The 22,988-nt window shown below is 60.0% G+C and overlaps 1 protein-coding gene across 1 annotated transcript; it reads left to right on the top strand.

Moving 5' to 3' along the window:
• Positions 1–1,642: 1,642 nt before the first annotated feature.
• On the top strand, positions 1,643–17,853 carry LOC119110908 (TBC1 domain family member 9; the record flags this gene model as incomplete). The annotated part of the gene is made up of 20 exons (XM_037234784.1): positions 1,643–1,854; positions 2,395–2,486; positions 2,830–2,910; positions 3,116–3,153; positions 3,400–3,529; positions 4,306–4,371; positions 4,900–5,021; positions 5,963–6,099; positions 6,861–6,976; positions 7,536–7,666; positions 9,103–9,147; positions 10,416–10,520; positions 10,971–11,057; positions 11,575–11,691; positions 12,657–12,749; positions 13,786–13,945; positions 14,460–14,609; positions 15,618–15,758; positions 16,300–16,388; positions 17,366–17,853. Coding segments are annotated over 20 exons (2,412 nt in total), but the record flags the coding sequence as incomplete, so codon positions are not given.
• Positions 17,854–22,988: the final 5,135 nt, after the last annotated feature.

The following is a 22,988-nucleotide window of genomic DNA, read 5'->3' as shown; positions in this document are numbered from 1 at the left end:
TGACCAGCGTCGCTGGCTCAGGGCTTCCGGCGCTGGCGCTGACTGGCGGGAGCTGCTGCTCGGAGGGTAACGCCGCTGCTGACCAGCGTCGCTGGCTCAGGGCTTCCGGCGCTGGCGCTGACTGGCGGGAGCTGCTGCTCGGAGGGTAACGCCGCTGCTGACCAGCGTCGCTGGCTCAGGGCTTCCGGCGCTGGCGCTGACTGGCGGGAGCTGCTGCTCGGAGGGTAACGCCGCTGCTGACCAGCGTCGCTGGCTCGGGGCTTCCGGCGCTGGCGCTGACTGGCGGGAGCTGCTGCTGGAGGGTAACGCCGCTGCTGACCAGCGTCGCTGGCTCAGGGCTTCCGGCGCTGGCGCTGACTGGCGGGAGCTGCTGCTCGGAGGGTAACGCCGCTGCTGACCAGCGTCGCTGGCTCAGGGCTTCCGGCGCTGGCGCTGACTGACGGGAGCTGCTGCTCGGAGGGTGACGCCGCTGCTGACCAGCGCCGCTGGCTCAGGGCTCACACGGCAGCACGGACGACTTGCTCGCCGCTCTTGCTGACGGAATGGGGCTCGGTTCAGACACCCCAGCGTGCAGACTGCGCTGCTGGCACCGTGTTCCCGCCTGGGTCCAGCGTTCTGAGCACCAGCGTGCGGACTCAGGCGTGCGTGCGGCTATGGGTGCGCTCGGGTAGCGTAATCGTGTAGACGGGAGTACGGCTGGGGGCTGTGTGCCTGCTCATGCGTGTGTGTGGCAGACATACGTGCGCAGTCGCTCTTGCGTGCGAGGGCGTGATTGGGTAGGTGTGTGCATGTGCGTGTGATTGTACTGTGAACACGTCGGCGTCCGTTACATCGTTTTTGAGACACGTGTGTATTGTGTTGTCATCCCTGGAAAGAAACACGCGCCGACCAATCAACGGGCATCGATGCCCGCTCTTGTTGATGCGTTTCCAAAGGTTGTACAGCCCACCTGGTTGGCTTGTTGCGCTGTTCGAGTGGCGGGGGCCGGATGCGTGATTGCTATGGACGGGGTGTTTGTGGGGGCCCACGCTCGGTGGTTGGTGGCGTTAGGTGGTCACGATGCTGGTGGTGTCGGCACGTGCCGTCGGGGCGGAGACAAAGCTGACTTTTCCGATGCCGCACCTGTTGTTTGGAAGAAACCGCGGCTTCGATGTAGCGTCCGGTGTCCGTCGTCAAACTTGTCGTATGCGCTTCCTGGCACGGACAGCTCTCTGGCCCGGTCGTTCTGTGGCGGTGCGCGCGCCGTCGCCGGGAAGCACGGGACCGGCACTGCTGATGGTTCTCGACCCCGCCCGGACCCTGAGAAGCCTCTAACCAGGCCCTCGCTCTAAACGGACCCCCAGATCTTCTCATGGCCCGGCTCCTAACCGCCCCTGGCCCGGCCCCTGATGAATCCCTGAACGACCTCTGCCCACCCTCGAGGAACCCCTGACCGGCCCTGACATCTGACCGCCCCTACCCCCCTCCCCGTTCGCCCCTAACATCTGGCCACCCCGACCCTCCCCTGCCCGCCCCTGACGGGCCCCTGATCTGTCCGTCGCCAGGTGAAGGGCCTGGTGTCGCTGATGGTGTCCCTAACATCTGACCACCCGCCCCTCCTCCCCGCCTGCCCCTGACTGGCCCCCGATCTGCCCGTCGCCAGGTGAAGGGCCTGGTGTCGCTGATCGTGCCCCTGCGCGACGTCTCGCTGGTGGAGCGGGCCGACTCGCCGGGCTGCACGCAGGACCTGTCGTCGGCCATCTGCGTCTCGATGAAGCACCGCCAGAGCTTCCTGTTCGCCCAGGTGGCCGACCGCGACTTCGTGCTCGAGCGGATCGCCGAGTTCCTGGCCCGGCTCACCACCTGCGCGGCGGCGTGAGTGTGTGTGGGGGGGGGGGGGAGAGGCGGCCGAGAGGCGGGGCACGCGGGGAGGTCTGCCGACGCGCGCCGGCGGCCGGCACGAGCGTGCCACACGCCCCGTCCGCGATCCTGTTGGGGGAGAACGCTCGCGCTGCTGGCGTGGTTGGCGACGTTGCTGTCGTCGTCGGTGGCCGGCGAGGCGGGCCGTGCTGGTAGGTGCGCGTCGGCTGGTTGTTTGGTTGGCGTGCGGCTGCATCCAGCTCGACGGCGATGAGCTGGCGCACACGATTGGGGACGTGGTTTTTGGCGGCTTTGCGCTATGTCCTGTGGGCTGTAACACAGCTCGGGCGGGCGCCATCCCGCGTCCTGGTTGTGTTCGGCGGATGATCACGCTCGTCTGCGCGTGCTGAGCGCCGGCTGTCACGACGTCGTTTATTGGTGCTCATGGCTGCCGCCTCCTGTCAGCGTCCACTGACTGTGGCGCCGATGCCATGGTCCAGTCTCCGACGTGTAGCGTCGCCCAGCGGTCACCATGGCAACGCTCTGTGTGGACAGACCGAGCGCTGATCGAGTCAGCATCCAGAGCGTGTCGTCCAACAGTTCGGGTTACATTGTTGTCGACTCGGATCAGCAGGGCAAGTCACAAGGTAAAACCCGACCCGCCACGGTCACGCACGCGCTTCGGAACACCTGTCGCGGGCTGGTGGCTGGCTTGGCGGCCGGCCATGTTTCCATGAAAACACTGAAACGTCGTGTTGTGCATATATCGATAGGATTATTTGCCAAATATACCATGGCGAAAGCCTGGCGTCGCACAATGAAACGTGATGTAACGTGTAGGACCGTGAAAGGTGTGGTGGAAACATCTGTTAAGCTGGCTGTGCGACGTGTCTTGGTGTGCGTGCGGCGCGTCGAAGTGCGCCGCTCGGCGCATGCGAGCGCCTCTGCCGTTGGGGTCCGCCGCTGAGCGTGAGGCGTCGCTGCCGACAGGGGGCGCCCAGGAGCCGTGGGAGCTGCCAGCCGCTGATGTACCAGTTCCCCAGCCCCGCCTCGCCGGAGACCACCGGCCGGGCAGCTGAAGAAGGAGGTGAGCTGTTACCGCTCCCTGTGTCCGTGTCCGTGTCCGTGTCCGTGTCCGTGTCCGTGTCCGTGTCCGTGTCCGTGTCCGTGCCCGTGCCCGTGCCTGTGCCTGTGCCTGTGCCTGTGTCCGTGCTCGTACCCGTGCCCGTGCCCGCGCCCGTGCCCGTGCCCGTGCCCGTGCCCGTGCCCGTCGCAGTCGCAGTCGCCATCCTACTCGCCCTCATCCTTGTCCCGGTTTCCGCTCCCGTTGCCGTAGCCTTGCCGTCGAATGTCGGCGCACCGTCTTCATCTGGCCGTTTGTACTGACATCTTTCACTCACCCCATTATGCGTTGGCCAGCCCACGTCTGTCTCGCCCTGTTAAGCATGTGTGCGCGTACAGGCTCTAGCGCTCGGGTCTGGCCCTGCTCTCGCTATGACCGTGCCAGAGGGCCCGCCGCCTCGGGCCCGGCGGTGACGCCCCTACCCCTCCCTGCTGCAGGAGCAGTGGGAGCACCTCTTCGACGAGTACGGCCACGGCATGACCATGTACCGCACCTCGGCCACCAGTCAGCTGGTGCTCAAGGGCATCCCCTCGACGCTGCGGGCCGAGCTCTGGATGCTCTTCTCAGGTGGGGCAGCCGAGCTCTGTGTGCTCTTCTCAGGTGGGACAGCCGAGCTCTGGGTGCTCTTCTCAGGTGGGGGGGGCAGCGAAGCTCTGGGTGCTCTTCTCAGATAGGGCAGCCGAGAGCCTTGGGCGCTCTGTTCGCGTGTGTGAGTGGCCAGGCGCTGACCCTAGCGGCCGGCGGCCACTGGGAAGGTCATTGCTCGGGGTCGGTGTGACATTTAACACCTAAGTTAGGTCATTTAGCGTCGCCATCTGTTACGTTGATTGCTGTGGGGCGGAACTCGCGGCCGGGGGCCTGGCTCAAAGCCCGCGACTTTCTGCACGCGGTGTGAGGTGAAGACTTGTCAAGCTGAGGTGCACTGGGTGCGGGACATGGCGCTCAGCTCGTACTGATTAGTTTTTCAATTACCTTATCGCAACGTGCGGAGGCATGCGCTTTTCGACTAGCGCGTGGCCGCGTGACATTGTGACGAAATCCAATGTAACGGGTCAACGGCTAAATATCTGCACTGATCATTTTACCTTAGAAAAGGTCAGTCCGTGCCCGTTCATCGGCCGGCAGTCCCACCGCGTCCGCCTGCCGTCGCGCGCCGCTCTTCCCGTCGCCTGGCGGTCTAACATCAACACTTGAACTTCAGGCGCCTGCCCACGAGATGGCGACACACCCGGGCTACTTACGTGCAGCTGGCGCAGCGGGCGCGCTCGGTGCGGTGCCCGGCGGCGGACGAGGATCGAGCGCGTACCTGCACCGTTCCGCTGCCCGAGCACCAGGCCTTCCAGTCGCCCACCGGCATCAACGCCTACGTCGCGTGCTCACCCGCTACGCTCTGCGCAACCCCAACATCGGTCAGCAGCTGGGAGGTGGCGGGGCGGGGGGAACTCCAGCGTCAGGCAGTGGGCCGGCGCGGGGGAACTCCAGCGTCGAGCAGTGATGGTGGGGCGGGGGAACTACAGCGTCGAGCAGTAGTGTGGGTGAAGGAGGAAAGAGGCTGGTGATAACATTCCAGCATCAGGTCAGTGGTGGGGGGCACCGTCTACAAAACGCCAATGCCAGTCGGTGATGGCGACCTTCTGAGGGAGGAACCCTAACATCGGTCAGTGCTGCCGGGATTGAAGCGGGGTGCGAGGTTGGAGGCTCGGATAGATCTTGTCGATAGGATCGATTGCGATGAAGCTTTAGCGCAGGAGACACATATATGGTCTGCATGAGCAGATGATGCTACTTCTCGACAGAAACCGAGTGCTCGGTTGATCAGCGACTGTCTATATCTCAGCAGCTGGGCGAAAGTCCGCCACTTGCCGTCCTGCGCGCCTCTGAGGCCGCTGCCAAGAGCTCATCGCGACTCTGACTTGCGCTCTGCCCCGCGGCCGCAGGCTACTGCCAGGCCATGAACATCGTGGCGTCGGTGCTGCTGCTGTACTGCTCCGAGGAGCAGGCCTTCTGGCTGATGGTGGCCATCTGTGAGCGGCTGCTGCCAGACTACTACAACACGAAGGTGGGAGGGGGTGAGAGTCGGCCGGGTCACTCCCCCAGGCCAGCCGCGGCCTTACGCGCCATCGTTGTGGCTGGAGAAAGGCTGACTCTGCCCAGGAACCACCCGCAGCCCACAGGGCGACGAGTGAGTGGGTGGGTGGGGAAGGGTACGCGGAGAGAGCTGTGGTGTTCACGTTGACACCCAGCCTGTTGCCCATGGCGTGTTGCAGTACCAAGGCGTGGCAGGGAAGGCAGAGTGGGGTGTAGGGAGGGGGGTTCCTACCCATCTGGGGACCTTGGAGAGAGCCTGAACGTGCGAGGGAGCTGGTCTGCACGTGGCCACGTCCTCCTGGAACATGGCCGTGGAATGAGGCGTCTAGCAACTCTGTTACTCCAGTACTCCTCATCTGACACTGCAGACGTCCGGCGTCAGGTGCCCCATCACCGCGGCCACCGCGATGCTGGAGCTACTGACCGGGTCAGGCTGTTCCTTGAACCGGTCACGGGGTTCGCGCGTCCGGGCCCCACATGGGGCGGCCCGGTGATTACACTGTTGAACAGCCGCCACTCACACCAGCACCGCGGCGGCCGAGCGGACGAGTGTGACCGACTGTGGGCCGGGTTTGAAGCGTGCGCGGCTAGAGCGCAAACGCCTGGAGTCGTCGCCATCTAACTGCGCTGCCCCAGTGCGGTGTGGTGGCCGTCCGCTTGTTGGCTTTTTGAGTTACCGGCTGTGACCGCAAATGGTGTGCCGTGTACGCCAAGGTTATTGGCATGTCCAGAGCTACCTAGCGCAAGTCCTGGATCGTCTGAGTCGCACTGCTGGTCAGGTTGTGAGAGCGCTGGTGCACCAGGGGTGCTGGAGGACCTGGCCTCTGATGTTGATCTGTTGCTCAGGTGGTTGGAGCGCTGGTGGACCAGAGGATGCCGGAGGACCTGACCTGATGTTGATCTGTCGCTCAGGTGGTGGGAGCGCTGGTGGACCAGGGGGTGTTGGAGGACCTGATCTCGGTGGAGTTGCCCGACCTCTACACCAAGCTGGAGCAGCTGGGCGTGGTGGGCATGATCTCCCTCTCCTGGTTCCTCACCATCTTCCTCAGGTACGCCGGCGGGTTAACCGCCTCCGCTGACGCCCCTGCGCCCTCGGGGTGGATTAGTCAGCTGACACGGCTGGAGATGGCCGTGGCAGGTGGCGCTTACAATCGGGTAGCCTTCACTTCTGCCTCCGCACAGAGAATCTGGCTGCCTTTCGTGATCACGTTTTATGAGTGCAAACAGACCACGGTGTGACGCATTTTCCAGCAATGCCTTCGCGTTGATTAGTTCTTTTCGGACTGGATTCGTGTGGTGTTTGGTGTACATGGTAATGGACGCTGCTCACGAGGCTTGGTATCGCTAGGAACCGTTGCAGGGCACTGAGCAACAGACGCGTTCAGATGCGTTGTGGAGACCAACCGAGGATGCGATGGTCAAAGTGACGCTGCGACTGGTTGTGGAATTGCGGGCCAAAAAAAGATAACGTGATGTTAATCCTCAGTATTGTAATTTCCCGGACTGGTGAGTAGTCGGGACGAGCTACCACCCGCTGAACTTTGCCCGGTGAAAGTCCGTGCGTCATAACCATCCGCCGGCCTTCAGATCGCTCCGAAATCCTGTCCTTGCGTTCCGACCGGCTGGTGCTGTCGCCGGTTCCACCCAGCCCCTCCCTGACGCTCCAGCCCCTCTGACGCCCCCAGCCCATCCCTGAAGCCCCTGTCCTTCCCTAGCGCCCGCCCCTCCCCCCAGCCCCTCCCTGATGCTCCAAGTCACTCCCTGACGCCCCGGCCCCTCCCTGACTTCGCCTCGCTCTCCCCCCCGCCAGCGTGATGCCGTTTGAGTCGGCGGTGAACGTGATGGACTGCTTCCTGTTCGACGGTGCTCGCACCAACTTCATGGTGGCGCTGGCCGTGCTGGATGCCAACCGGGCCGCCCTGGAGGGTGAGCGTCGAGCGCCGGTCCGGCCGGGGCTAGGAGACCGCGAGGTTTCGTGAAGATTGGGGAGCCATCTTCGAGCGTGATGGCGCTACCCTCCCAGTAGTCGTTGCGTCGATTTGTCCCATTTCCTTTTTTACAAAGCCCGGCTTGTTCGGTACGCATTGATTCAATGCTTGCAAACTTTACGGTGACGTTCCCTGTACATTGCTGGCACGTTCTAAGTGATCGAAGTACTTGAGTGACTTGTACGCACTATGTATGCGCCGAAGGGTGCGATCTCGTGCACTGTATCGCCCTCCCCCCCCCCCCCCCCGTATAATATTTTGACTTGTCTGCCCAGACATCATCAGTCACGCTCATCATTATCTGATCATCCCGTCACGTCATTATTATTTTGCCGCCATGTCATCATGGTCATCATCTCATCGTCATCTGATCTGCCGATGCGGCGCCGTCACTTGCTCACGCACCGTTCGCCAACGCCACAGCCGTTCTCCCAGCGTCGTTGGGCGGTCCCTGTCGCCCGTCGCCCCTGTCCCGATGACGCCGGCCGCCGCCGCAGACTGCCGCGACGACGGCGAGGCGATGACGTGCCTGTGCCGGTACCTGGAGGCCGTCACCAACTCGGACATCCCGGTCCGCGTCGGCCAGTCGGTGTTCTACACCTACTACAAGCCCGACACCAAACACCTGGTCAGTCGCCGCCGGCCGCCGCCGCCGCCGCGCGCCTGCGTGGTGACGTCCCGGCGGATCGTGCACATACACGGGAGGGGAGTCTGCCGCGTGCGGTCACGAGCTCATGGCAAGCTCGGGTGGAGGGCGGGATTAAAAACCACATTTACGCACGCTGTTCAGGGACTCGTCTCTTCCACACTGCATGTAAAGATAACTGCTGATATTGTTCTTGGTCGTTCAAACCTCAGCACTGTAATATACACAGGAGATTCGGTGGCGCTTTGCTAAAGCATGGTCGCGAAATGGCCTGGGCAGTCGTTGCGCCTGTAATCACCAATAACTAACTGCTGAGGGCATCTTTCCTCGGTCTGCTTGAAGTCCTGCTGCGGCTGGCGCTGCGCCTGTCAGATGGCCATCACATTCAGAAGGCCTCACCTTGTGCTCCGCACGCCTGATACGTCTGGCTGTCGAAATATTTTTGCACGATTGTGGTACATGTCATGGTTGTGGCATGCACCTGTATCGTCATTGTGAGAGGAAATCAACGCCGTCTTCGCCACGTAGGAGTGGAGGATGAGTGTCGACGCTTCGGGCTAATACCGTCCTGTCCACACCCGCGAATCCTGGTGCCGCAAAGGGGCGTTGGCCGCAATCTGATGTCAAGCGAGAGCCCGCAACTTCCGCCACCGCGTGGTCTCAGGCGCGGGGTAAGCGCGATAATCAGCATTGGAAATACTGGCTGAAAATACGCTGCTCCGAGTGCCATTCAGAGCGCCGTTCGGTGCTGGGAGCGCGCCGCTCGTTACCGGTCCGAGCCCGTGGTGGGCTACTTGAGCTCATTTGGAGGCGGCGTGACTCGCGGCGACGTTCCGGTTACTGGTCCGAGCCCGTGGTGGGCTACTTGAGCTCATTTGGAGGCGGCGTGACTTGCGACGACGCTCCGGTTACCGGTCCGGGCCCGTGGTGGGCTACTTGAGCTCATTTGGAGACGGCGTGACTGGCGGCGATGCTCCGTTGCGATTTGTCGAGTTTCACTGAGCTCGTTTTGCGCTTTTGACCCACTAAGGCTCTGCTGCTATCTGCTATCGCTCGATTTGCGGAGTGCAGCGTTTGGCTGGCGGCCCTGGCTTAATCTGGCGACCGACCCGTCTGTGGTCAGCGTCGACGCCACATACTGAAAGCGTACGTTGTTGGAGTGCGCTAGGAGCAATCCCGCCAGGCGTCTCGCGGGTACTGTTCGCTTCACTTTCCTCGCTCTTCGCCTCCCTGGCGCCGCCGCTTTTGCCGTCCGGTTTTCACGGTTAACGCTCTACTTCCGAGGCGCGGTCTCCCAGCCGAGCTACGCCCCGCCCACTGATCCCGCTGCCCCCCCCCCCCTCCCCTGCTGCTGCCGTACGGCCACTACCACAGCCGGGACTTGAGCATGAAGCGCGCCGCGTTCTGCCCTCTTTCAGGACGCAGAGCTGGGCACCGACTGTTTAACGCTGCTTGATGGCCAGGTCAGCCGCCGCGCCGTGGCCGCGGCTGTAGTGTAGCCGTGCACGGCGTCCCCCGCCCCCGTCCCCGCCCCGCTGATGGTCTGTGGTCTGCCGGGGCCTGCGGCGTGCCGTGGCCCTGGTCTTGTACCCTCGGGCGGCCCCGGCGACCCCCGTCGTGACCCTGTGCCGTGGCTGAACTGGGTGCCGCCGGGCCGGTCGACGCTTCGGCGGCGCGCTCTTAGACAGTGGTGACGTCACGCCGTTGCTTTTTGGACGAACGAATTAATTCAACCCGACCCGACCCGACCCGACCCGACCCGACCAGAGCAGATTAGACCAGACCAGATCCTATTAAACCAGACCAGATCAGACCAGACCGGACGGGGCTGCGCCAAGTTTCGCGTGACGTGACGGCCTTCCTTTTTGACCTGTCCTGGTATGCCCCGACCTCGCCCGATGTGGCTTAGGTGGGCACCGCATGGCTATCACATGGCTGGCATTGCACGCAGCACGCGGGAAGCTCCCTGTTATATTTGTACTGTGTCTGGATCTGTGCTCGGCGTGGTGTGGGAGATGGCTTGGAATGGGAAAATGCGTCCTTTCGCATTTGTTTTAGTAAGTTCCGTGTCCCGGCCCTGTGCGATTTTATCCGCGCTTTCTGTGCCTGACATGCCCTTAAGAGAGTGGGTGACAACGAAAGTAGATTGTGACTGATTGCATACGTAGCACTCTGGAAGCACCGAGCAGAGAGAAAATGCTAGAGGCAGTGAGGCGCTGGCGGATATGCCGTTGACGTCAGTTGCCTGTGACGTCATTAGCATGACAACTGCCTTAAGTATCGGGACGGAAAATGCTGTGAAATATCTGCCGTAACCTGCTTATATGATTGCAACATTGACTAGTCATTAGGTTAACGACTAAACACATCCGCTAGCCAAGCTGTCATGCACCTGAAGACACTGCTGCATCGTTTGCTCCCTGATCGCAAACGTGTTTTCCCTAGTTCTTGAACATGAAGCCTACGTTTTCACTGTAACGTGTTCTTTGTCCGTCACGGCTTCTTTCACCGTGTCCGAGCCTGTAAAAATCTGGCCGTGTTGCGGCCATGCGGGCGTATCCTGCTCTCGTGCGTGCGGAGGCACAGATGAAAGTGCGGCACTTCCACAGCTGTCCATAGACTCATTGACTGTTTTCTACCGCTGTCTGCATTGCCGGTCTGCATTCATATGTTTTGCTTGTCTGGCGTCGTGTGACGCCCCCGATCGTCCGCCGGCTTCTGGCTGCTGCAGAACACCAGCATCGACGTCTCGCTGCTGATATACGAGGCGTACACCAACTTCGGGAAGCTGACCAACTCGGCCATCGAGCGCCTGCGGCTCAAGCACCGGCTCAAGGTGAGCGCCGCCGCGTGGCGCCACCGTCGAGTGCAGCAGCGTTTTTATGAAAAGAGGACGCGACGCATGTCGTTGCGCCCCCGCTTCATCGACCTCCAGGGACCGCATTGGCTATAGCAGGGCTCAGAGGCCATGCTGCTCCCAGGATTCGAACCTGCGCCCCCACGTGTGGTTCCGAGGAGCTAATCACTCGGCCTTCACGCTTCCCCGGCAGGGCGTGTGCACTTAGGTATCGTCATTGAGATATATGAGTAGGCGTCATAATGGAGACCATGGTTCAGCTATTTTGCGATTGCTCCTATAACTGTGAGGTTCGGTGGGCTGGTATGAGCTGGTCCAGGACCGCTGAGTGTACGTGAGGGTTGCCCTGCGTGTTCAGACCGCCATGGCCGCGCCCGAACACCTCGACGCAGGCCGTGTGGGTGACGTCACGTTCTCTCACGTCACCAGGTGATCCAGACGATCGAGGACTCGACGATGAACAGCATGATCCGCTGTGTGGAGGCTGAGCAGTTCTTCACGGCGGCAGAGCTGAAGGTCAGATCCCGTCCTGTGCTGTCCTGTGCTGCCGTTCCCTGCCGTGCCGTGCCGTGCCGTGCCCTGCGCTGTGCTGTGCTGTGCTGTGCAACTTTGTCCTGTCCTGTCCTGTTCTGTCGTGCTCTGCTCTGCCCTGCCCTGCTCTGCTCTACTCTACTAAACTTTGTTATGTTATGTTCTGTTCTGCTCTACTATGTTCTGTTCTGTTCTGTTCTGTCCTGTCCTGTCCTGTCCTGTCCTGTCCTGTCCTGTCATGTCTCCTGCTGCGCAGTCATGTGTTGTCTAGTCCTCTGTCCTCGCCAGCCTTTGTTTCATTTATTGTCCCACTATACATGGGCAAATCCATGACGAGAGCTCACACCCTCTCGCAGGCTTGTCGCCGTGTGTAGGTTGCGCAGTGCCTCTGAAGCCATAAGCCCCGTCAATTCATCCAACCAATGCCTTTGGCGGCGCCACATCAAAAGTACAGTCGTACTCAGGCGCGGCGGCCGGTGACTGTGCCGTGACGCCTCGGCAGGACCTGTTCCTCTACATCAAGGAGGAGTACCTGACGCTGCAGTCGTACGGACGCGGCGCGCTGCCCGACCCGGCCGAGAAGCAGGACCCGTCCGTGCACAACTACCAGCTGTACAAGGTGGGCGCCCGGCTCGGCCGGCTCCCCGGCGCGGTCTCGGAGGGGAGGGGGGGGGGGGGGTCAGTGCGCCCCGACGGACGGGTGCCGCGCTCTGACCTGCCGAACCGAGGCGTCGGGGCGCCGCCGGCGGCTTCCAGAGAGGAGGGCACCGCGCCGGGGCTCGGGGAAGTGTTGGCGGGATTGTGCGTGTTGTATCGGACGTGACGCGGGTTGTGACTGTGTGACTGTAAGCTGACTGTCGTCGGACCATTCGTGGCCATGAGCGCGGCTTAAAACACCGGTGTGTGTATGGTACTGCCGGTGTTTGCTTGATAACAACGCGTAACGAGTGCCTCCGCACTCGCGGAAGGTGGATTGCTGTCAGCTCAAGGACTTTGACATCATAATTCGGATCGTTTTTGTGTCGGTACGGTGTTTGGCTTTAGAATCGAATTGGGTATATGGCTTTAGAATCGAAGACGTCGCGAGATTCCAGCAAGGCGGCCTCAGCGCGTCATGCCAGGGGAGTGACACGGCCGGGTCGATGCCAGTGCCTGTGATCTGACACCGGCCGTCCTCCGGCCGGCGTGTGTGTTGTTTGCTCGGCTGATTGAGCCGGCACGCCGGCGTCCGGCGGCGTGGGCCCGCTGGCGGGTGACGTGGGGAGCGAGACACGCGGGCGATGTTTGGTGGCCGTGCGGGGGCTGGGGGGGGGGGGGAGGGGGGGGTCGGGTACCGGGGCTCGCGCTGGCGGCGTCCGAGTGGAGCTCCCTGGCGCTCTGATCGGTCAAATATTGGGGAGTCGTGCCCACCCTGATAAGGGGTTGTCCCGTTATGGAACTGGCGGGGTGCCAGAGGTACAGTGTGCCTCCCTGAACGATAGATGGCATGGTAGATGATGTCTATTGGGCTGGTGTATGTGGGGGTGTGGGGGAAGAGGAACAGGGTCGCCTAGCGCCACCTCTCACCATTGATGCCGTCGCCAGGTGGACTACCCCCTCTTCCACACCCTCTTCCACAAGTTGTGTAACTGGAGCGCCGGCTCCATGGCGGACAGCATCGCCTCTCGCGCCTTCAAGGTGAGACTTGAGCAGCTGCCCTCGGTGCCGGGTCGGTGAGGTGACAGCATTACCATCGGACGTCTCCACGGCCTCCAGTGTGAGACCTCACACGCTCTGTTCCTCGTCCATGGCGCGCATAGCACGTATCTCACGCCCGTCTCTTATTGCGGGGGCGATGTTCTCGTATTCCTCGCTTGATTCAGGGGTAAGAACCTTTGCTTCTAGATTTTTTTTGTAAAGCAGCGCGACCCCGCCGTGTCTCAGGCATGACATGCTGACATGCTGACATGACATGCTGACAGACATGCAGCTGGCGTTCTGCCATCCTTGTGGCGCAAACGCGGCTTTGAGTTCGATCACCACGCGGCACACCCACTAGCCCGGTGGGCCTTTTCCATCGGAGCTCCGTGTCAGTGAACGCCTCAGATGAATGCAGATTTGAGCCGGGAACATTGGCAGCGAACTATCCGCGGCGCGAGGCTGCCGGCTGTGCTTTTCCGACGGCAGTTAAATACAGCAAAAGCTTTTGACGTCTTTTTTAACAGCCACCTTCGTGGTGAATGTTTCGTCAAAGACACGGAGATACTCTTCAAATGTAAACGTAGTTCAGCCTGACGCCCCCACCTTTTATCGATATTGTCGCACGTCCGGTCATAAGTAGTCCTCAGACGCGTTCGTGAAGCTGGGCGACAGCCAAAACAGAACACTCTCCCTCGCAGCTGGGCCATGTCGAACATGTTGGCCGTTCAACCGTGTGAGGCAGCCGTTCAGCGCTGTGCCACTGAATCAACTGTCCTGTACGGTGGGACTGTGTGCTGCAGATGTCCTGCGCTGCGACCGTGCGCGACACTCCTGCGGCTGTGCGCGGCTCTGTGCTGCGACTGCGCGGTACTGTACTGTGGCTGTGCGCGGCACTCCTGCGACTGTGCGCGGCACTGTGCTGTGACTGCGGCTCTGTTGCGACTGTGCGCTGCACTGTACTCCGACTGTACGCGGCGCTATTGTGACTATGCGCTGCACTGTACTGCGACTGTGCCGTGTTCCCGTGCCGCAGCTGATGGACACCAGTGGGGACGGTCTGTTGGACCTGCGCCAGCTGGCCTGGCTGCTCGGCCTGATGACCCGCAGTGACCTGCCGCGGCGCCTCCGGCTCTTCTACTGCCTCCACCTGCCGCCGCTACTCGACCAGCACGAGATGGACTCGCCCATCTCGGGTGAGACGCCACACCCGCCCGACGACGAGGTGGACTCCCCCGGGCCGGCCCGGCATGCTCGCTGTGCGGTCTGTAGCGCGCTCGCCCGGCCCCTGACCTTCTAACTGTATCATCGCAAACCAAGCACGCTCGAACCTTGTAGCTGTGAAGCATTGCGACCAGGATGCTCACTAAGCAGAGCTCGTTGTGTGGACGCTGCTGCTGCGCTCCAAGCTATCCGAAGTATTACAGCCTGTCCAACCAAACCGAAGGCCGTCGTTGGCGGCGATTAGTCGCCTTGCACAGCCGTCCTCGCGCGCTCCGGCCTTCGACCGGCGCGCCGGCCGACCCCTGATGGCGCCGCGGCGTCAACCCGCCGCCACATAGCCCCCGAGCGTCGCCGCAGCCGAACACGAGCCATGTGACGAGTCGTGTCGCGCCGCCGACTCGTCACCGCCGTGCGGGAGTGTGCACTGGCGCCGGCGCCGGCTTGTGGCGAGCGCCACTGACGCCTCCCGTCTGCGGCGGTCGGCAGACAACACCGAGGTGGCGTCGGAGGCGTGCGAGTACTTCGAGGCGTTGTCTGACGCCGAGCCGCCGCCCATCAGTCTGGCCGAGATGCGCGAGCTGGTGCTGGGCGATGGGCACCGCTCGCGCACCGTCAGCGGCACCAGCTTCACCTCAGGTCAGTCAGCAGCACCAGGGGCGGTTCAGGTCAGTCAGTGGCACCAGCTTCACCTCAGGTCAGTCAGCGGCGCCAGGGGCGCTTCAGGTCAGTCAGCGGCACCAGCTTCACCTCAGGTCAGTCAGCGGCACCAGCGGCGCTTCAGGTCAGTCTGCGGCACCAGTTTCACCTCAGGGCAGTCAGCGGCACCAGTTTCACCTCAGGTCAGTCAGCGGCACCAGGAACGCTTCAGGTCAGTCAGCGGCACCAGTTTCACCTCAGGTCAGTCAGCGGCACCAGGGGCGCTTCAGGTCAGTCAGCGGCACCAGCTTCACCTCAGGTCAGTCAGCGGCACCAGGGGCGCTTCAGGTCAGTCAGCGGCACCAGCTTCACCTCAGGTCAGTCAGCGGCACCAGGGGCGCTTCAGGTCAGTCAGCGGCACCAGCTTCACCTCAGGTCAGTCAGCGGCACCAGGGGCGCTTCAGGTCAGTCTGCGGCACCAGTTCACTTCAGGTCAGTCAGCGGCACCGGGGGCGCTTCAGGTCAGTCAGCGGCACTAGCTCCACCTCAGGTCAGTCAGCGGCACCAGAGGGCCTCAGGTCAGTCATGGGACGTCCAAGGTCATGGGACGGCACCAGAGACCAATACATCCGGAGGCTTTTTGAACACGTCAGACAACGGTACTTACCACCTGATACTATTCAAGCTACTGAAAATTTCGATCTCCAGTCAGGCTGTGGATGCCTGTCTTCTGCTGGATGTCGCGCTTGAGACTTCCGCCAAGAAGGTATCGTTTGTAGTGTGTCTAGGTGTCAGTAGCGGCGTCATCATTAACAGAACTTCCGTCATTACTCGCTGAAGGAGCGGTCACCAGCCGCGTGGCTCGAACCTAAGCATTATCGCCAGGCCTGTGGTGTTCGGCAGCCGTAACGCTTGGACCGTCGCGTGGCTTGGTTTGTGGCGTGGCCGGCGCGTGGAGTCGGCAGCCGCCAGCCGCGGTGCCCGAACAGTTTCCTTTTCCGCCGCCAGGCGCCAGCGGCACTGGCGAGGAGTCGTCGCAGGTGCCGATGATGAACCAGAAGCAGTTCATCTACATGTGGCGCGCGCTGTACGACATGTTCAGCGAGGAGCAGACGCGGCCGGAGATTTTCCACTCGATCGCGCACGTCGGTGAGAGCGGGCTCCGGCGGGGACGGTCGGCGGAGCGGGCAGGGGGCGCAGAGGCGGGTGTGGCACGTGGCGAACGGTGGCGTGGTGTTCCGAGTCTTTTGACGAGCTTTGGTTGGCACGAGTGTTGCTCACGTCCGCGCGAGCGATGTGCTGGCGCTGTGGTGGAAGTGATCAGTCTGATTCCGGTGTGACTTGGTGTTTCTGGCGTGTCAGAAATCAAGTCAGACTTGATGTCTGACTTGGTGTTTCGCGCCATTTCAAGCCTGTGTCGTGGGGCGCCGTGTGCACCGTCTCTATTTGATATGCGCCGTTCGCGAACTATGCCGCGACGTCTTAATGCGTCAGAACTATTCGCGTGACGCCCGCGGGACAGCTTCGTTACAGGGATGTGTTTGGCTGCGTGAGCGTAAGCGTGTTTGCGTTCTGTCGCCGGGCGTCGTACATGTTTGTGTCGTGTGGCGTTTGACGCTGTGCGGCGTTTGACGCCGTGTGGCGTTTGGCGCTGTGTGGCGTTTGACGCTGCGGCGCCGCCGGTCGACAGGGACGCTGCTGCTGCAGATCGGGGAGGTGGGCAAACGGTTTCAGAAGGAGCGCACGGCCTCGGCGTCGGCCGTGCTGCAGGGCCCGGAGGTCAGTGACGCCGCCGGCGGCAGTCTGGGGTCCGTGGCCTGACGGCGAGCCTGTCTAGCTGGTCTAGATGGGTCTGTGGAAAACAGGGACTCTGCTAGGTAGGGCGTTGTATGTGGTATACAGAACCCGGCTTACGCGCACAGAAGCACGGGCTCGGAAGTTTCTCCTTCTGTGCGCGTCGCGCTCAGGAAGGAGCGCTTGACCCTGGTGCATTTACTGACAATGTGTTCGCCCATGCTGCGGACCCGGGCGTTTCCGATCACGTGCTCGACGCTTTGTGTGCTCATGTGTGTGTCATATGCGCTGCGTTGTAATGTCGGCGCGAGCAGAACTGTTGTGCACAAGTATCATCATCTTTGTACCGTACATTAATGATGCATGTGGTAAATAGCAGGACGTAGTCGAGCAGTGTAACTTGCTGACGGCATGCACCATTATTTCTTTACAAAAGTGCATTGTTATCGACGAAGTGTGCCGACATGGGTCATTTTACGACCGGTGTATTAACCCTGTGGACTGCTTTTCCTCTGAATTCTTTAAAAAAAGTTTTTAGAAACAGTCACACATCGTCGTGCCGCTACTTTTGATAACACTTCTTTTGTGTTTAGTGATAGGGGACCTAACGTGACCCGGTTTAGTGGCCTGTCGGTAATCATTGGTATGTTGACCATCATCACATGACATGTTATGTCAAGAAAGATGAAGGCGGTTCTAGTGAAGCTTTTCCTATTTATGCCCATGTCAGCCACCGATTGCTGTTACTGTTAGTAACACCGGCTCCTGTTTCTAAACTTGTTTACTCCGCTGACTCCTGTTGACCTGTTGTTAACCCTGTTGACCTGTTGTTGACCCCTGTTGACCAGCTGACTGTTGTCGGCCCACTGCTGACTTCTTCTGCCTCCTTGCGTCCCTTAATGCTCTATGCTGACCTCTGTCCTGACCCCTGAGTAATGTCCACGTACCCCTGACCCCGGCAGGCGCGGCCGGTGGACGGCCTGACGGACATGTCGCTGCTGTCGGAGGCGCTGTCCGAGGTGACGCCGGAGCCGGCGGCCGACGAGGCGCCGTCCGCCGCCGGCCGCCTCCCGGATGCCGACTGGGCCGTCTCGTTCGAGCAGTTCGTCGCGTCCGTGCTGACCGAGCCGCCGCTGGTGGCGTTCTTCGAGGCGCGCGCCGACGTGGTGGCGGCGGTGAGCCAGCTGCGCAACGTGCGCCTGACACGCCAGACCTCGCTGAGCTTCAGCACGTCGCCGGCCGAGGTGAACGCGCTCGTGTGAGTCGCCGTGCGCGCACTGCGGCCGCTGGAGACGTGCGCTCGCTCGCCTGAGCCCCGCGCGGCCGGCCAGACGTGGAGGCGGCTGCTTCGCGGACGGAGGGAGGCGCCGACGGTACTCATGCAGGCGGCTGGCCGGAGCTGAGCAGCCGCTGCCGGCGAACTGGCCGGCGCCTCGGTGCCGAACGGCCGCCGACCAAGCAGCGCCGACGGACGGCCGACGTCACCAGCTCGACCGCCGTCCAGCCGCCATCGGACGGCGCCGGTCCCGCTGGAGCGGCGGAGTGACGCGGGGGCGCCACCAGCCCGGACGCCGCCCAGCCGCCATCGGACGGCACTGGTCCCGCTGGAGCGGCGGAGTGACGCGGGGGCGTCACCAGCGCTGCGCGTGCGGCTGAAGGCGTCAGATGCTGGTGGAGTGGCTCGGGTCGCGGCGCCGCTCCGTCGGTTTCAGCGGCCTCCACCGCTCGCCGGCAGGTGTGACGCCGGACATCACGTGCGTGCGGCTGATGGTCCGCGCTGTACATACCTTACGTATGCCACGCACGGTTTAAGTGATGCATTTATCGTCATGGTGCACTGCGGCGCGCGGGGTCCTGACGAGATCTGTGTGTGGTGTGGGCGGACGGTGCACGAGCCAAGTGCGGGTTCTAACCTCTGGTGCTGACTACCGTGTGCTGCTGTGCGACTATGCAGTGAACATGGCTGACGTCGCCCGGCAGAGGCTCGCCTGCCTGGCGGCGGGTGAGCCGGACGGCGCCACGCTTCTCTGTCCGCGCCAATCTCATTCCATTCCGCTTCAGTGCCAAGTTCTGCGTCCGCGCGCGGCGGGACGCCCGTCGACCCATGGGTACCCTCGGCGGAGCTTGGCTCACGAGCTTCGTCGGGGGCTAATGCGATCTTTTAACGGAGACCAGTGCCCCGTCTGCGGATGGACTGCAGGCGAATGTGGCGGCGAGCGACCGGGGTCATTCAGGCTGTGCGTAGAGAGGCCCTTTTATCTAGCGGTTGGTCAGGCTTGAGGTGCCTTCGGTCGTGACGATGTTCGCCCGTTTTGGGTCGCTGGAGGGGAGAGGGCATTCTGCGTGCGCAGTTGGGGGGCGGCGGAGGGCGGGCCGGAACCTCGCAGGTAGACTGGCAGACTGGCACCGGTGGTCCCTCTTGAAAGGGGGCTTCAAGCCAGTTCGTTCGGCTGCTGGGGGTCGTCCCCTGCCGGAGGCCAAATGCTGGCTGCAAGCCGACAGTCGCGGTTTTAGTGGCGTTTGCCACGCCGTTGTTTTCAGAGTTTCCACTACTCCTCTTTCAGAATTATGGTTGTGAGTAGATTGCCATTGCAGCAGAGAGTGAAGGAGACACGAGTGTGCATGAGTGCCCTCGTGGCCTCTTCAGGTGTGTGAAGCAGCGCTCTGCCCGCGTCCGAGCTGCGTTTGATGTGAGGCGTTGACCCTATCATGCTGTAAACATTGTTACAAGACCGTCTCATCGCGAACGTGCAGTGCTTCGCCATATTTGCGGATGGGTCTGGCGCTAATGTAAACATTGTTACAGGACCGTCTCATCGCGAACGTGCAGCGCTTCGCCATATTTGCGAATGAGTTTGGCGCTAACCGTCTCTGAATATGTGGCATATGCATGTTTATTTTGTCCTCGCGTGCTTGAAACCGCAAGTCGTGTCCCTCAGTGTTGATGTTCCCGGGTGTTGTACCGCGCGGATCATGCATGTACTTCGGAAATCACTGGTGTCGGACATGCCCGGCTGTACTGCGGGCTCCGGCACCCCGGTCGGCTCCAGCCTCTTCCTTCTCCTTGCTGTGTCGCCGCGTTTACCCCACCCCGGAGTGTGAATAAATACTTTGTATAGTGGTCGGTGCCGGTGTCAGGCTTCAGTTGACGGCGGCTATGTCCGGAGCGGAGGAGCAGTTCACCAGCCTCACGCCACAGCCTTCCTCTGTTTGCGTAGTGCTGGTTACGCCCGCTCTTGAGCGGGTGAAGAGTCGAAGACTCGTGTTGGATTTTGGTAGCCATCGACACTTGATGCTGCGCACGGAGTGAGCTATGTCGGCGACGCTATGCATGTCAGGGCATGTCAGGGTCATGTGAGGTAAGCAGGATGAGTTGAGCAAGAGGCACGTAACGTCAAGGGACTGCAGCACACTTATTTCCTCTCGGTTTACACGGCACATGCAAGTCATTGATTTGGAAGCTCGTCATACTGACCTACGCGTCGCACGGGAGCGCAATAATGCATTGGTAGCATGTTTTCATGTTCACCCTACATGTATTCTGATGGCTACCCTGTCCGACCTCTCATTGTGTGGCTGACCCCGACAAGTAGACCAAGGCTACTGGCAGCGTAGTGGTTAAACTGCGCGTCCTTCAAACGGAATGCTCCTCGTTTGAAAATAGTGAAGCAAACATAAAAAATGATGGATCTAAAGAAGCTCCATAAACCCCTATAAGAACCCCCTAAGACTCAAGACAATAAGTCTCAAGCCCACTTACACTATTGGCACACTTGGCTAGTGGAAAAGACTGCTCTAGACAGCACGATTTCCTGTTTCGTAAATATGCTCCTCAATGCGTTAAAGCTTGATCACGTCATCGGGGCCCGCACAGCATTGATTGAGAGCCAAGGGACGGCCGCAATGCCTGGAAATTGTGATCACGAACACCAGATATGAACGACTCAACCGTATCTTTTTTTGCCTTGATCGCCAGATGGCCAATGGAATGACAGGATTTGAATGACGTAGTTATGGCGCCATGGATGCCTGGGTGACCGTGAAGAAGTCTCCCCGAAAGAGTCTGCACATCTCCGCATGCGTGCAGCTCAGAGACTGGCATGGTTTAGGTCTTAAGAAGAGTAGGGCTGTGAACTACATCCAATGATCTTCAAAATGGCTATTTGAATTCAAGACCCCTACAAACGTGGAGCAATCCCTTTAAACCTTGGGTGCGGCTTAGGTGCGGTTTGGGTGCGCTTTCCACGGTGTGCGTTGTTTCTGCCAGAGTGAGAGACAGGCGACGTTATGTAGACTCAGCAGCTGGTACGTCGTAACACCCTAATACCACCCTCCCCCTCTCCCCCTGACTGACAGACCGTCTAACGACTCAATAAATGCCACCAAAGTAATCCAGGACAAAAGTGAAACCTTTTGCAATACTGGCTTTAGAGGCAATGCAAACCTTCACTAATGACATCAAAGGCCGCTGACTCTACCTAACACTTCATTCCTTCGTTTTTTCATCAGTTTTTCCCTTTTCCCGTTCACAAACTGATCACCTGCGTAGTACTGGCTACCTGATGGGCGCCTCTGCCTGAGGCTAACATGGTTTGGCTGTTATTCTCCGAACTCATCGACAGGGGTTACTTGTCACCCCAAAGCGGTCGCGGACTCAACGTCTTACTTGTTTCCATTGCGGAGTATCTCCAGACGCTCCTTTTTGGTCACTCAGTTGGTCGTGTGAAATAAGGTGTTCTACGAACGTTCACATTCCATGCTTTCCTCGATGCGCGGCGACCGTATCTTAAAACGGGACTCCCCTCAGCCTCCTTTTACTGTGCCTCTGAATACTCCTTGCCAAAACCTGCATTTCCAAAAGGTGTGTTGGTTTATGATAACTTTATCAAGGTTAGCAATAAGAGTCTCACACGTAAAAAAAAACACTTGAGAATCGGACATCGCAGCTGGCAAAGCACATACAGTGTTTATTTTCTTGCTTGTTTATTTTATTTTTCGCCAACAAAGCAGCGCTCCCCTAAGAGGCTACGTCGTCTAGATAAAACGCAATCAATACACAGCATACAGCAGTATGAACATAAACAAGGATGACATATCTCTAAACTAGTGAACATGCCAAATAGTTTAAATATACTTGGCCACTTAAACTCTAAAAAATGCCGAAGCAGTCATGAATGACATTGGTGCTGGTGTTGCTAGCTGAAAAGTGTTCAAAACGCTTGGAAGTCTGCAAAACAGACTGTTCTGCACTGTCTGCACACGGGCGCGAGGCACAGCGAGCGGAGTTCGGGTGCGGGTCGATCGAGGCGACACAAGCAGGGGGAAACAGCCGAGCAAGATTTGGGAGTTTAGTTTACCCTGGCAGATGTTTCTCAGGAAGAGTAAAGTGTTGCACTCTTGGTGCTACTAGAGATAGGGCTTTGAAATGAAGCAGTAGGCTGTCATAAAAAGGGAAGCTGTTCCTCCAAGAATGTGTAAACATTATTCTGCACTCGATCGACCCGCACTGTGTGGGCATTGGCCGCCCCCGTCCAGACCACGCTACAATGCTCTAAAACCGATCGCACGTTTGCAAAATACGCTGCCATCACTGCGCTTCGGATGAATTTTGAACTGTTGGCACCGACTTGGAAGGGCCGAATAATGAGACTAAGTGCTCGATTGTCCCTACTTACTGTGTCAGAGGCACGTAAAGCGTAAGTTAATTTGGTTCAATCACTACGCCAAGGTCCCTTTTCTACAAACACATTAAAACTCAGTTTTTTTTTCTTGGACGGGAGCACGCCTAAGGGTCATCGCGAACGTTTTACACCTTACATGATTGAGGATCAGCCCCCACCTAACCGACCACTCTACGAGATGATCGAAATCATTCTGCAGCAGCAGGCTGATCGCCGGTAATATGTGGTCATGATATCAGTGCGAAACAAGATCTCCAAGTTTTGTCTCGCCCGGTGCGAACTCGATCCAACTCGACCCTAAAGAGTAAGAGCCGGCTTAGCCGGGCGCCCTGGTTAGCATCGGCTCCCCGTGTACAAACAACCACACCACTCTCCCAGCTTCAAGGTGTGCTTACTAACAAGATGCCTCTCCCCTGCCAGCAGGTTATCCTACACCAGCAAGAGTTCTGTCCGTCGCTTAAGCCTGCATCTGCATGTCATGCTCCGGTGCTCAGGCCTGGAATGAGGCAATCGATTTGTGGGCTCCATCGGGAGAACACACATTGCGTTCACAGCTGTGTTAACCGCAGAGCACAATTTCAATCCGTTTTTGTGCGATGTTAGACCCACTATCCTAGCCATTCAACTGCTGTACTGTATATGGTTCGGTAAATATGCCATACCTCACGCTTTACACGACAATGAAAGTCTCTGTGTTTGCCTTCCGTGAGAATGCTTAGTCTCCTGATTAAAACACCGAATCTAGCGCGAGCACGAGGTACACTGTGTTTACCGGGCACGCTAACTTAATCACCGAGTGCAGACTTAGCCGACAACAGGTCACCCCGGGGTTGCCGAGAAGCAGCAAAGCCGCATGCACGGTGAGGAACAGCTCTGGTACCTCTTTGGCGACAATCGCGGGCTG

This window comes from Pollicipes pollicipes, unplaced genomic scaffold (genome assembly GCF_011947565.3).
Source record: "Pollicipes pollicipes isolate AB1234 unplaced genomic scaffold, Ppol_2.1 Scaffold_7248;HRSCAF=8699_pilon_pilon_pilon, whole genome shotgun sequence".
NCBI classification, from domain to species: Eukaryota; Metazoa; Arthropoda; class Thecostraca; order Pollicipedomorpha; family Pollicipedidae; genus Pollicipes; species Pollicipes pollicipes.
This window is presented reverse-complemented; position numbering and strand designations above follow the sequence as displayed.